The 15,098-nt window shown below is 40.4% G+C and overlaps 1 protein-coding gene across 1 annotated transcript in view; it reads right to left on the minus strand.

The window, feature by feature from the left end:
• Positions 1–1,706, minus strand: part of LOC144525716 (homeobox protein engrailed-1a-like) — a 5,589-nt gene extending 3,883 nt beyond the window's left edge. Inside the window, exon 1 of the mRNA XM_078262771.1 lies at positions 830–1,706. Coding sequence (XP_078118897.1) covers positions 830–1,379 — 550 coding nt within the window. The 5' untranslated portion in view covers positions 1,380–1,706. The remainder of the gene's footprint in view (positions 1–829) is intronic.
• Positions 1,707–15,098: the final 13,392 nt, after the last annotated feature.

The raw sequence follows: 15,098 nt of genomic DNA on the forward strand, positions 1-15,098 counted from the left end.
TCAGTTGCACGTGTTTTTCTTCTCTATTTGAAACTTATAACACAATAACTGCTGCTCGCCTTCTTTTTTTGTTTCACATTAAATGCATTTTCAAATGCAAGGACGTCAGAAAGGAAAATAATGAACTGAGAAGGCGGAAAAAAAAACTGAATTTAATTCTGCAAATTTCTACACAACACAGGCTACGATTGTGGTGATTATTAATTCATGAATTACTTAATTATTAAATGATAATGATGTGTTACAAATGTTTTGTTAAACCCGTGTTAATCTGGTTCATACGGGTCAAATACAAACTATTTTTTCAGTTTGCATTGCATCCTGGTTGATGGGAATGCTGGAGCGTGCTATATTTAATATGTAACTGATCTAATGTTATGCTAAACAACAAACCTCACTGGACATTTAAATAGTTAACGGATTTAGATTATTACATTTTAATTAAAGATTATTCAGCATTATTAAACACTTTATTTAAAACTCCATATGTTGGCCTACATTTTCGAGAGTGGGATTAAGATGAATTTACATTTTAAATGTTGGTTATAAAGATATATGAGTAAAAAGATTGTGTCAGCTGAGTTTGTGGTCTTAAATAAAATAGTATTTCCCGCTTTAGATTATTAAAAAATAAAATAAATAAAAAACTGCCTTGATCCCCTGATTAAAATCCCCGACATGTAGACTGGGATAAATGTGTCTTGGTGTTTTGAGTCAGAAAAGTTAAGGATTAAAGTTAACAAAAGTCAAGTAGCAGCCTATTGATCCTCCATTATAAAACGAATTTCACGCGCAGACTGTTTTTTTCTTCATAAAACTATTGCCTTACCAGATGAGGGCCTGTCCGAGTACCGGGTGCAGTAGACCCAGGCAGGCCAGAGCAGCGGCTGGCTCTCCGGCGTTGCCGCTCCGGTGCCGTTCAGCACCACCAGCGAGGAGGACGTGTTTTCCCCGGCCCCGCCGCCAGTTCTTTCCTCGGCTTTCATGCCGCTGCTCCCGGTGGAGGCGGCTGCGATTCCTCCGCCGTTACCGTTACTCTTTTGGGGACTCGCCAAAGAGGTAGAGGAGGCGGAGGACGACGAGCTGTCACTGCTGCAATTGGAGTCCTGGCACGGCGTCCCGGGAAGGCTCGGCCTGCTCACTACCGGGTGGACGCGTTCCCGGCCGGAGGTCTGCGCCCTCTCCCGCGGGCCCAGGCCGTGCTCCTTCTTGCAGCCGAAGTCCGGCCGCAAAATGTTGTCGATGAAAAAGTTGGTGGTTCTGTGGGCCTGCTGGGCGACCTGCAGAGGCAGCAGGGGCGGCGAGGGCAAGCTGGGAGAGGGAGAGACGCTCTCTCCCTCGCTGCTATCCGTGCTGTTCAAGTCCCGCTCTTCCTCCATCGCTGCTTCTCTGAAGAACGTGGCTGCTCTTCTCTCAACCCACTTCCACTTTGTAGGCCTGTGTTTGTATCCAAAAGATGACAACAGGAAAGCACTAAAACATAGTTATTTTCTCTCCGAAATATTGCTGGTTGGTGTAATTATTCGCAAACTGTGGACATCCTGCCTGCGTAAAGGCGCTCCGGCGCGTCATGCTCGGTGACTTACTATAAGACTGGCTATGGTTGCTATTGCGCACTACTCTCACACACCCAGAGCTTTACACCGCTGCATGACAGTCGGATCTTCACAAAGTCCTCACATCACATCAGCATACACACACACACACACACACACACACACACACACACACACACACACACACAGACACACACACTCACTCTCACATGAATAACATCACAAAGCGCAGCAGGCCAATCACCGACCGGGACACTTTTGGACAAGGGGTGACGACGTCCAATAATGCCAGGCCTCTGTGAGCCAAGAGGGGAGCTGTGGAGCAGCGAGCAGTCTTCACACAGAAACCAAGCAAGAGATTATCACTGCTCCGCGCCTTCAGCCTTGTTACGGTGTATCTGTTACATCTTATACAGCTGAGGGAGAGCAGGTGAAGAATAACACACACACACACACACACACACACACACACACACACACACACACACACACACACACACACACACACACACACACACACACACACACACACTTGTACTTTGACCTGGACAGGCACTGTGGGACAGACGGACCTTGCGTGCGATAAAAAACAAGATTTACACTTTGATTTCCTTGTCAAACGACATCCCATCAGCGTACGCGTCCTGCATCCAAACAGCTTGTAGAATGGTGTTTGTATGTAGCTCAGAGTGCTCACTTGGCGCGCAGGGCACTTTTGTCTTATCTCTCACACACAAGCAAGCGTATACAACACACACACACACACACACACACACACACACACACACACACACACACACACACACACACACACACACACACACACACACACACACACGGCGTCATAGGCGAGGAGAGAAGGCCTACTGCTGCGAACAACACACACCATATCTCCCTGTTCATATAGGCTATATATATGTTAAGGAGGCTCCCCCTTCTATATTTTCATGTATTCATATATGCGTCCATTGAACATGCCTGCACCTCCAGGTTTGATACACACCCCACCTCCGCTGTTTTCTCCTCCTTTCTGTACAGCCACCATTGTCAGCCGTATGTATTGTTTTCCAGGACGTGCTCTAGAAAAGCGCGCTGTTATCTCTCCGTGAGAGAGAGAAGCTGCCGGCGGATAATTTATAGGTTTTAATTACCCTGTATTCCGCGTGATCAGCCGGACCTCCATCACCTGGCTAGGGGAGAAAATCGACTCAAAGCCTCTGTCATCCTCACCGCGCCAAACACTTCATCAAAGTGGGCCGATAGACTAATACATGCAACGTGATGGACAGGCGCGATGCACAGGAGCGTTTTCAGGCTGTTAATAGAAAAGTCGCTGTGCAGCCTGGGACACAGAGAAGACTGCACGAAGGAACAACTTAATTGGTGTAATTCATATTGAGGGCTTTGTTGGTTTTGATTTTATTTATTTGATTTCATTTTTTTTGTAGGCTATGTGAAGCCGGAGGCCTCACTGCGCCTCTGACGCCATGAACGGACAAATAGATGAAATATTTCTCCGTGCATTCTAAGATCATTTAATGATCTCATGTCACTATGATATTCCTTTAGAAATTATATAATAGTCATCCAGGGACAATGTGATTTTTTTTAATTTTTTTAATTTTTTTTTACAGTAGTTAATTATTACTATTATTTGATGTGCATTGATGTTATTCTTAACAGGTCTCAGTGTTCATAATGACCTACCTACCTGTGTAGGGAAGTATGTGTCTGTGTTCTAATTGTCCTTCAGTATCTGTTAGTGTTTATAGTGGTATCTGCTTTTCTAGCAGGGTTTATTCATTTTGCAATCTTTTTGTAAATCACTTTGCTATTCATCAACATAATTATTATCATCATAGTTAACGTGGAGTCTATAGGACCATCAGCGGCATAATGTATCCGAATATCAACGAACTGTCAGACAGCTAAACAGGAAATTAGCTTTTCCTCCCGCTGCTGAGTTCACTTCTAATAGCCGTTTTATGTAAAGCCATCATCAGACTATAGTGTTGCTGGGGGAATTATTCACCTTCCAGGTCTCACACACACACACACACACACACACACACACACACACACACACACACACACACACACACACACACACACACACACACACACACACACACACACACACACACACACACACACACACACACAGGTGAGGCTGGTAAGAGCTGTTTCTAGATAAAGATTTGTTCAGTGCAGACGCTGTCAGTCTGGTTGATACTGAGAGACTGTTCCGGACCTCCACAGCAATTTAGCCGTTTATACTGATTAGGATTCAATGTTGAGATCATCGTAGGACCTGTGTCACTGGGACGGTGCACCTAGACACGGTCTAACAGCGGCAACGCATACGAATTAATGGATACAAATGTCAAAATAAATACAAACACAGAAGCGCCAGTTCAGGCTTTTTGGTTGCAGTAATTGTGTCATCTATAACCATTTGTTAGGACAGGCGCATTGATGTAGGCTACACTATTTCAAAATAAAAAGGAAGAAAAATATCAATTCATAATTAAACAATAAAAATGAAATGTAGGCCTACAACTATATTCACATTGAATACGATCTACGTGAATATGCCTATTACAAATCAAATATTGCCTTAATAACAATAACAATAGCTTATTCACAGCTCTTCCAGGACGGCGGAAACGTTTAGTTCATCTTTTTTTTCAAAACGTGAAATTATTATTACACGCACCAAACTCTTGTTTGTAACATAGTGACTGAGAGCGTGGCTGGTAAACTAGGCCTGGAGGTTTGGCTCGACCTTTCCTGAGCAAAGCTGTGAAGGAGCTGTCCGCTGACCACACCAAAGATCAGAAATATGAGCGATGCAGCTCACTGAGAGTAGAGAGTTTGTAAAGGGATTCAATCAAAAGATGAACTAAACTAAGGACATGTGCTGAGTGAACCGTGGATCTATAACTGACTTCCCTCCCTGTTTGAACCTGATGTAATGTCTTTGTTGTGTGAACTGACACTAGAGGTAGGCCAGAGACCAACTGTACAGGACAGTTATAGAAGAGGTTTTTGGTGGAGTCTGTTCTTACAGCTCTTTTTGATTTACTCCGCTGGTATGTCTAGGACAAAACGGCTGAAAATGAAATAGAAAAAAAACATGAAATTAAAATTAAAATATAGGCCTATATATCTGGATTTTTAGCTACTTTGCTAGGGATGACTGACTCATAATTACAACATAAAGCTGCAAAATGTCCAGGCGATAAACTGGTGGCAAAAAAACCCCAAAAAGTATTCTGAGTCCAGCAGGGAATGGTGACAGTAAGGAGCCCTCTTAAGGAGATGGTGGTGCTGCATCTGCTGAAATTAGACTCAACTGTTAACTCCTCATCATTCTATTAGCACATAAGTGCTTCACAGTGCACAGTGGGCACGTAGAGAGAGAACATTATATCAGAGAGACATCTAGTGGTCAATCAGAGTTACTGCGTGTAAAATAAATCCCCCACCTGACTCCACTTCTCAGTAACACAGAGCAGAGAACACATTTACAGGATGATACTAACATACAGCTTAACAAATGTAATAAGCTAACAAAAATAAGCACACTTAAACATAGGCCGACATGGATAGGATAACTGAGTTATCCATATTAAAGTGTTGACCATTTGATGAGTCGGGATCGTTTAGGTTCTTCGAAGCTGGTTCTTCGGGTTTATTGGGAACTGTTGTCAGAGCAACAAATCGATAGTTATGTATTGTAACTCCAGATTCTATGAGTATAGGCGTAAGAGCTGTTGCACGACTGCAGACGCGCATGCGTGAAGATTTCTTTCGGCCCTTGTGCCCTGCACGGGCCTCTCTTACGTCCGCAGTTACTGTATATTACTGTCACTGCCACTGACACCGCTGTTTACAAGTCGGCTCAGGGGTGGATTGGACCAGGTGGGTGGCTGCCAGATGTGATATAACTCTGGGGAACAGTCAAAGGCTTAGCGGTCATGGAGGAGACAGCAGAGCAAAGTTGTTTGTTTTTCTGCGCTGCGGTCAACTAGGCGGCACACAGGTGTGCGCGGTCAGTGAAGTGGACCTGGTCCCGGAGAGATGGCAGTGTGGGCTTCTGTCGGCCGAGAAAACGTGGCCTTTGGAAGCAGGATGGAGGCCAGGCTCTGCCGAAGTGGCGGGACCGCTGGGAACTCCGTTTCCGTGTCGCCTTGGTCCCTGGTGAACGGTGCATAGCGAGACATTGGTGCCGTCTGTTCGAGAACAAAAACCTTAGCGGTGGCTTGGGAGCCCACCTCTTCTGTTTCGAGCTCCCAACGGGGAGGAGGGAGAGCCGGTGACGGCTAGAGAACCATGTATTGTTATAGCCTAATCCGTTGTTGTAATTATCACATCTACTTTTATTCTCAACTGCCTGAAACGCCTGCCCACCTTCCTGTTTGACGTTCCTCCATTAGTGATGTCACTGATTGAGAATGCCAGCCCAGTTTTTTCATATGTGCTGCCCATTCGGTGCTGTCTGAGCAAGCACAGCCAGTTGTTTGAAATGGTAGACCAATCACAGCAGAGTGGGCCAGCTGACCAATCAGAGCAGACTGGGCTTTTCAGGAAGAGGGGCCAAGAGCTCAGGCAAAGGCACTGCACCAATGTGCAGTATGATAAACATATGATTTTTGAACATCAAAGCATGAAAACCTGTTCTAGTAGACCCCAACAGTACAAATATGACACTGAAAATGAGTATAATAGGGGCTCTTTAACTGCAAAACTGTTGGAAAATGTTCATGCAATTAACGCTGATTTTGTGAAAGATTTGAGTAAGGTTTCCTTTTCATCATAGGCTTATGATTATCACGTAAAAGTATCTTGCATGTTCATTTGGGAGAACGCAAGTTATGACTATAATTATTGATCTATAAGATCAAATGATGACTGTCACAGTCTTCGCCTGGAATGATGCAATCCTTTTACCTATTCTCAGGATCTTACAACAACAAAGTCACGTGACTGTGAGTTCAGGAGGCTTGGCTCACAGCCTATAGGAGCATCGGGGTGAACACGCCTCCTCCTCTAGCCTGGAACACATCAGCTTGTTCTAAGCAACAAAAGATGAAGATGGTCATTGTTTGGCCCTCATAGACCCATAGTAAAAGTCATAACTTACGATCTATTTCCACCTCAATCATACCTCTTATACACCAAAAACCAGGGTTGGACCAGAGTAATCTGACCCGTGTTCAACCCTTCTTATGTCAATTTAAACCAAGCCAGTCAACACGGGTATATCCCTGGTCACGAAAATTCAGATATAACCAGGGTCACGACCCAGGAGCAATGCATACCAATTACCTTACGTACTGGAAATGGGCAGGGGGGTTTACACGTCATATTCAGTGAACAGCTCACGTTATCACATACTCCATACTTTTGCAGCTGGAAGCTGCGTGTCTTGGGGGCGCTAGCCTCCAGGTGCCAGGAGCCTCACTTACAGCAAAATGCTGTGTTTGCTGGAAGTGTGTTGGGGGGGGGGGAGGCCCTTGCATCTCGGTGCCTGAAGCCCCGACTAGATTGAACTACTGTGGTTGCTGCAGGTTGGCGGCAGGCACTGGTATCCAGGCAGGATCCCCGCTTAGAGGGCAACTACAGCTGCTTGGAGTAGGCATCCCGGTGCCAGGAGCCCCTGCTTAAATGGGTCCTTGTGATCCATGTCTTATTACTTGGTCCGTTTCCCTAGAAACTAAAATGTCCGACGTTTCCAAAGACACTGAACACACTTTGATAGGGAAAGCACAGCATGCAAATGCTATTTTTGTCGAAAGGAGCAGTAAAACCTGTCATTTAACAGTCACACTGACACATCTGTTTTTGTCAAAATCATGGTGGAAGCTCTGGTTGTTTGTCGCCGTCTGCTGGCTGTATTGAAGTACTGACACTAATGACCCATATTTCATTCTTTTCTCATTCAGAAAAATCTTAGCTCAAAGGATTGTGAGGATGTTGAGAAACGGCAAAACATATTTAATAAATCATACTGAGATTTGGTTGTGGATTATTTCTACAAATTTTTCTTTAAAATATATTTTGATGTCCCTTTTGCCTCTCAAAAGTAGAGGAGGAACAATCTCCTCTGCGTCCATGGACCAGCCTCCTCTGGGCTGTACACCTTGGTATAGGCCTACAGTTTGCGAGTTTGTGTTTCCTATGATGGCAAAGAAATGTATGTTGTGGTCTTGTTTTCTCATTGTATTGCTATGGTGAGTCTGAAATAAAGTTTCATCTGAATTGAAAAATTGTAGGCTTCTATCTTGATGAACCAACTATCAGTTTGCATTTGGATAATATTTGCACTACGGGAAACCTGGCTAGTGTCATGGCTTACTGGGACACTTGAATAGAATGGAGCCCTCTTTAAAGGTGCAGTATATAAGCCTTCTAAAACTAACTTTCTGTCATATCTGCTGAAACTGACCCTATGTTCCAGTAGAACTACATGAAGCAGGTCATTTAGAAATAAATCCAGCTCCTCTGGCTCCACCTACAGCCTGTAGTGAGATTTGCAAAAATCCACAGCTCCCTGTTCAGATGCACCAATCAGGGCCAGGGGGGGTTGTGTCTAACTGCGTGTCAATCACTGCTCATGCACACGCATTCATTCTCCCTTGTGGGGGGAGGGGCTTAGGAGACCGTTTTGGGCTTTAGCGGAAAGGGGGGGAGGGACTGAGAAGTTGTTGATGTTCAAATGTTTTGGCTAAGTCCTGGATCTTCACAATCCTACAGCACCTTTAATGTTACTAGTAACATCTGTGCTTTTCTTCCTATGACAAGTAAAATGTATTTTGTAAAAAAGGCCTATTATGTTATGTTAAAACTGTTATATTTGTGCTACATTTAGAAGCTTAACTGCTAGACATCGGTCCATCAATTAATGCAACACATTGTGTGAGCCATATCATCTTTATACTACAATTTACCTTTAAACAGAGACTCATTTGTTTGCATCTGTTCAGTGTTAAAGAGACTGTACTATTGATATTTTTGGCCACTTGGGGGCAGCAGGGCTTCTAGGTGAGTGAGAGCTGTTCCCTTTCATCCACTGAACCATCTTTAATTTTCACACCATTTCTACACATTCATTTTTTTTCCCTCCAAGTTTCAATCCAAACACCCTTACAGTCACAACAATAACTGAACGTTAATGCACTAGAATATGTTTCAATTCCTCCTTTTTAAGGGGTCAATGGTGAGTGCATGACAAAAAAACTAAATGAAAAAATGTAATGAGAAATTAAGGCTGAGGCAAGTGTACATTTAGAGTCATTTAAGCTTACAAGAGGAAAGAGAAAAAAGACGTGATGTGACTTTGCTCCTTCTTTTTCGTTTTCCTTCTCTTTACAACACTGCACCCGCCTATGTAAATACGGTATCACAGCCACAGAACATTTTATCAGTAAGAATGTATTAATGGAGACCAGGGCAGCCTCTAGCTCACCCAGTAAGAACGTTTGCCCCATGTAGGCTGAGTCCTTTGCAGCGGCACGGGTTTGAATCCAACCTGCTGCCCTTTACTGTGTGTCATCCCCCATTTCTCTCCCACTTTTCATGTCTATCCACTGTCACTAGCTCCAAAAAATGATCCCCCCAAAAAAGACTATGTTTCTCTGATTTCCACTATTTCTACTTTTTTATAATCAGTATAATAAAATAAGACCCTTTTTAGGGGGGCTCAACCCCCCCTTATTTTCATCTCAGCCCCCCTAAAAATCATAATACTAAAAAACTTTTCTCTAAAAAGAAAATCAATTTTAGAGCTTAAGTGAGAGTTTGTGAACTTGTCTGTTAGTGACAGGGGACAAACAGTTACCATTAACAGAAACCCTCCTTTGGCTGAGTCTCTATCTGATCTGTCAGAGGGAGAGCAGGAGACGGTTGTGAAGTTTAACGTTGGTAGTCCCCAGAGAAGAAAAAGTTGCTCATTTCAAGGCGCACATTATAACCAAAATTAAAACGTAAGCAACTAAAATTGCTGAATGTGAGAACATTTTGTCAAACTGGTCGTTATTACTGTGTGTTATAAAGTGTCAGGTTTAGTTCCACTGTAGTGTTAATAGTGTCAGAAAGCTGACGTTGTTGTTCAGTAGCTAGGTCAGAGATGATCACATAATGAAATTACTGATTTAGCAGGGGGGTAACACTAACAAGGCACTGTATCCGTGTCACATAAAGGTCTGGTCCTAGAATCGCCCCTGTGTTAGTGTTAGCCTGTCTCTCGCCTGGCTCAGTTTCCCAAAAGCATCTTCAGGCAGTTGATTGTAAAATACTGATCTTAAAGTTAAAAGGCTCAAAGGGATAACTGTAGATTAATTAATACCTCCTATTTACTCATAGAGGAACACAAATGACAGCAGCATGACTCTGTTAAGTGCTGTCAAATGAGTGATTAATACACCTTGAATATATTTTTAAATTACACGGTAATGAAATAAAATTGAAAAACGAAATGAACGCACACATTGTTGAACATTTCTTTAGCACAATTGCTCTGCCAGTTCCAACAAGTTCTCTAAATGAAATGAATTCATTCATTGTTCGTCCATGCTTTTCTGTGTGAACAACTTTTTCTGATCCGATGCCCCAATCAGGAGGATTACATAATTGGTCTGTGCCTCACAAAACATTACACAGTTTCAGGGAAAGATTAGGGTTGCACGATACTGACAAAATGTGATATTGCGATATTGATTATGAATATTGCGATATCGATATTAATTTAGATATTTTTTAAACATATGCAAAATTACAAAAGTTACGGGAAAACACTTGTTTAATTCATAACAAATTAAACAAGTTTTCTTACAACACAAGGTTTATTTCAACTGACGGTCATATTGGACTGGTACAACATAAATAAATAAATAACAACCACGTCTACAGAACAGGACATGTTCTACTGGTTGGACAGTATCAAATATATAAATAAAGAGAACAGGACATGTTTTACTGGTTGGACAGTATAACATATATAAATATAGAGAACAGGACATGTTTTACTGGTTGGACAGTATCAAATATATAAATAAAGAGAACAGGACATGTTTTACTGGTTGGACAGTATCAAATATATAAATAAAGAGAACAGGACATGTTTTACTGGTTGGACAGTATAACATAAATAAATACAGAGAACAGGACATGTTTTACTGGTTGGACAGTATCAAATATATAAATAAAGAGAACAGGACATGTTTTACTGGTTGGACAGTATCAAATATATAAATAAAGAGAACAGGACATGTTTTACTGGTTGGACAGTATCAAATATATAAATAAAGAGAACAGGACATGTTTCTACTGGTTGGACAGTATCAAATATATAAATAAAGAGAACAGGACATGTTTTACTGGTTGGACAGTATCAAATATATAAATAAAGAGAACAGGACATGTTTTACTGGTTGGACAGTATAAAAATATATATATAAAGAGAACAGGACATGTTTTACTGGTTGGACAGTATAACATATATAAATACAGAGAACAGGACATGTTTTACTGGTTGGACAGTATCAAATATATAAATAAAGAGAACAGGACATGTTTTACTGGTTGGACAGTATCAAATAAATAAATAAAGAGAACAGGACATGTTTTACTGGTTGGACAGTATCAAATATATAAATAAAGAGAACAGGACATGTTTTACTGGTTGGACAGTATAAAAATATATATATAAAGAGAACAGGACATGTTTTACTGGTTGGATAGTATAACATATATAAATAAAGAGAACAGGACATGTTTTACTGGTTGGACAGTATCAAATATATAAATAAGGAGAACAGGACATGTTTTACTGGTTGGACAGTATAACATATATAAATACAATGAACAGGACATGTTTTACTGGTTGGACAGTATCAAATATATAAATAAAGAGAACAGGACATGTTTTACTGGTTGGACAGTATCAAATATACAAATAAAGAGAACAGGACATGTTTTACTGGTTGGACAGTATCATAATATATAAATAAAGAGAACAGGACATGTTTTACTGGTTGGACAGTATCAAATATATAAATAAAGAGAACAGGACATGTTTTACTGGTTGGACAGTATCAAATATATAAATAAAGAGAACAGGACATGTTTTACTGGTTGGACAGTATCAAAACATATAAATAAAGAGAACAGGACATGTTCTACTGGTTGGACAGTATCAAATAAATAAATAAAGAGAACAGGACATGTTTTACTGGTTGGACAGTATCAAATATATAAATAAAGAGAACAGGACATGTTTTACTGGTTGGACAGTATCAAATATATAAATAAAGAGAACAGGACATGTTTTACTGGTTGGACAGTATCAAAATATATAAATAAAGAGAACAGGACATGTTTTACTGGTTGGACAGTATCAAATATACAAATAAAGAGAACAGGACATCTTTTACTGGTTGGACAGTATCAAAGATATAAATAAAGAGAACAGGACATGTTCTACTGGTTGGACAGTATCAAATAAATAAATAAAGAGAACAGGACATGTTTTACTGGTTGGACAGTATAACATATATAAATAAAGAGAACAGGACATGTTTTACTGGTTGGACAGTATATAATATATAAATAAAGAGAACAGGACATGTTTTACTGGTTGGACAGTATCAAATAAATAAATAAAGAGAACAGGACATGTTTTACTGGTTGGACAGTATCAAATATATAAATAAAAAGAACAGGACATGTTTTACTGGTTGGACAGTATAAAAAAATATATATAAAGAGAACAGGACATGTTTTCCTGGTTGGACAGTATAACATATATAAATACAGAGAACAGGACATGTTTTACTGGTTGGACAGTATAACATATATAAATACAGAGAACAGGACATGTTTTACTGGTTGGACAGTATCAAATATATAAATAAAAAGAACAGGACATGTTTTACTGGTTGGACAGTTAAAAAAAATATATATAAAGAGAACAGGACATGTTTTACTGGTTGGACAGTATATAATATATAAATAAAGAGAACAGGACATGTTTTACTGGTTGGACAGTATCAAATATATAAATAAAGAGAACAGGACATGTTTTACTGGTTGGATAGTATAACATATATAAATAAAGAGAACAGGACATGTTTTACTGGTTGGACAGTATCAAATATATAAATAAGGAGAACAGGACATGTTCTACTGGTTGGACAGTATCAAATAAATAAATAAAGAGAACAGGAAATGTTTTACTGGTTGGACAGTATCAAATATATAAATAAAGAGAACAGGACATGTTCTACTGGTTGGACAGTATCAAATAAATAAATAAAGAGAACAGGACATGTTTTACTGGTTGGACAGTATCAAATATATAAATAAAGAGAACAGGACATGTTTTACTGGTTGGACAGTATCAAATATATAAATAAAGAGAACAGGACATGTTTTACTGGTTGGACAGTATAAAAATATATATATAAAGAGAACAGGACATGTTTTCCTGGTTGGACAGTATAACATATATAAATACAGAGAACAGGACATGTTTTACTGGTTGGACAGTATCAAATATATAAATAAAGAGAACAGGACATGTTTTACTGGTTGGACAGTATAACATATATAAATACAGAGAACAGGACATGTTCTACTGGTTGGACAGAATAACATATATAAATACAGAGAACAGGACATGTTTTACTGGTTGGACAGAATAACATATATAAATACAGAGAACAGGACATGTTTTACTGGTTGGACAGTATCAAATAAATAAATAAAGAGAACAGGACATGTTTTACTGGTTGGACAGTATAACATATATAAATACAGAGAACAGGACATGTTTTACTGGTTGGACAGTATCAAATATATAAATAAAGAGAACAGGACACAACTTTTCTTTCGCTTCTCTGATTGGTTCCGTTTAGTTGTCTCTATCTATTTCTTCACTTACACTGTCACTCTGTCGAAATATGCACACACGTGGTACGCGGTGGACCAGTGGACCCGTGCGCTGACGTGCACTAACATGCGAGTGGCACGGTAGCTGGCCAATGAAACATGATCATTACAGCGTTTCAAGCGGGCTCTAAATCAAACACAACTAATGAACACAGCCAACGGACGGGACGCAGCGTTCCACGAAATAAACTAAATATTACATATATTATTGCGACACTTTCGATATAATATTGTGCAACATGATATTGCGATAATGATATTGAGGTGATAGTTCTTGCACCCTTAGGAAAGATCATGGTTGGGGTTGGAAAAAGTACTTTGTTAAGGTTAGGGGACCTTTTTATTTACTGTCTTAAACCTACTTCCTGCCAGTAACATCAGCCAAGGGCAGCAAGCTGGATAGTAAGCTTAATTGTCATACTGCACAATTCAAACTATAAAACATTTCTTTGTATTGTTTACAAAATGTTTTCTTTGGGATTGAGGTACTTTGTATATGCATGGCTGACAGACAGTTAAACATGGCACATTACTTTAAAGTGTAGTTTTTAACAGTCCATAGCAGTTTGCATGTGCACTCGCTCATTGCGTAATATTTGTATTTGTTGCGATTTGGCTATTTACTTATACTGTACATTGCTGCTGTAAATACAGACAGCTGTACACATGCATTTTTTTTTAATACATTACGATCAATTACATTCTAATCAAAAACTAGCGAGTCCACAACTTTACCAACACAGCCAAGCATCAAGCAAGTGCAACAGCACAAGCCAGATAAAACTAGGCATTTGCAGCTCGTTGTCTGTCTTGCAGCCTTTAATTTCGCAAAGATCTCGCCAACAACTAAAAGCCCACCCAAGATTTACTCTTGCTCGGTCACTCTCTCTTTTTCTCTTCTTAGCTTCCACTATTTCCTTTTCAGGCTCCTTGCCTCTGCCGTGATGTACGTAGCGGCTGCAGAACCAGGTGATCTGTTGAAATCTGTTCCCCCTGTTTCAGCGTAGTGCCCCCCTCGGTAGTTATGCTGCGTTCCAGACACAATTTTTAGCCCGTAAGTTACGACTTCAAGTCACGACTCACGACTTGATAGCGTTCCAGGCAAAGTCACGAGCTGGCTAGCTAAACATTGTGCCGTTGGCAGGGTTCAGGTTAGGCTACCTAACGTTGATGTTAGCTAGCGCTAGCTGATACTAGCAATTTGTAGTCGGCGACATATTTTGGGCTATATTTAATAAACATAACCTGTAGTAGTACACAAGTTATGTATGTGTGTGTATTGTTTTGATTACAATGTGCGGAATTACTTACATACATACTTATGTCTATTTATTTCTATTTCTCACCGTTAATCACTGGCATCTGTACAGCATCAACAGGGGTCGCCATTGTTGTTTATGTGTGTGTGACGTCAAAAACTGTAAATGGGAATACAACGATCTGGTACGAGTTCACGAGTAGCAAGTTACGGGTTTGACCAGAGCACTTGGCATGGGTAGAAGGTTGTGAAAACACGGGTTACGGGTTGCCTGGAACGTAGCATTATTTAGGGTTAGGGTTTGGTTCAGATGTAGGTAGGGGGGAACAGAT

The sequence above is a fragment of the Sander vitreus genome, chromosome 11 (genome assembly GCF_031162955.1).
Source record: "Sander vitreus isolate 19-12246 chromosome 11, sanVit1, whole genome shotgun sequence".
Lineage (NCBI taxonomy): Eukaryota > Metazoa > Chordata > Actinopteri > Perciformes > Percidae > Sander > Sander vitreus.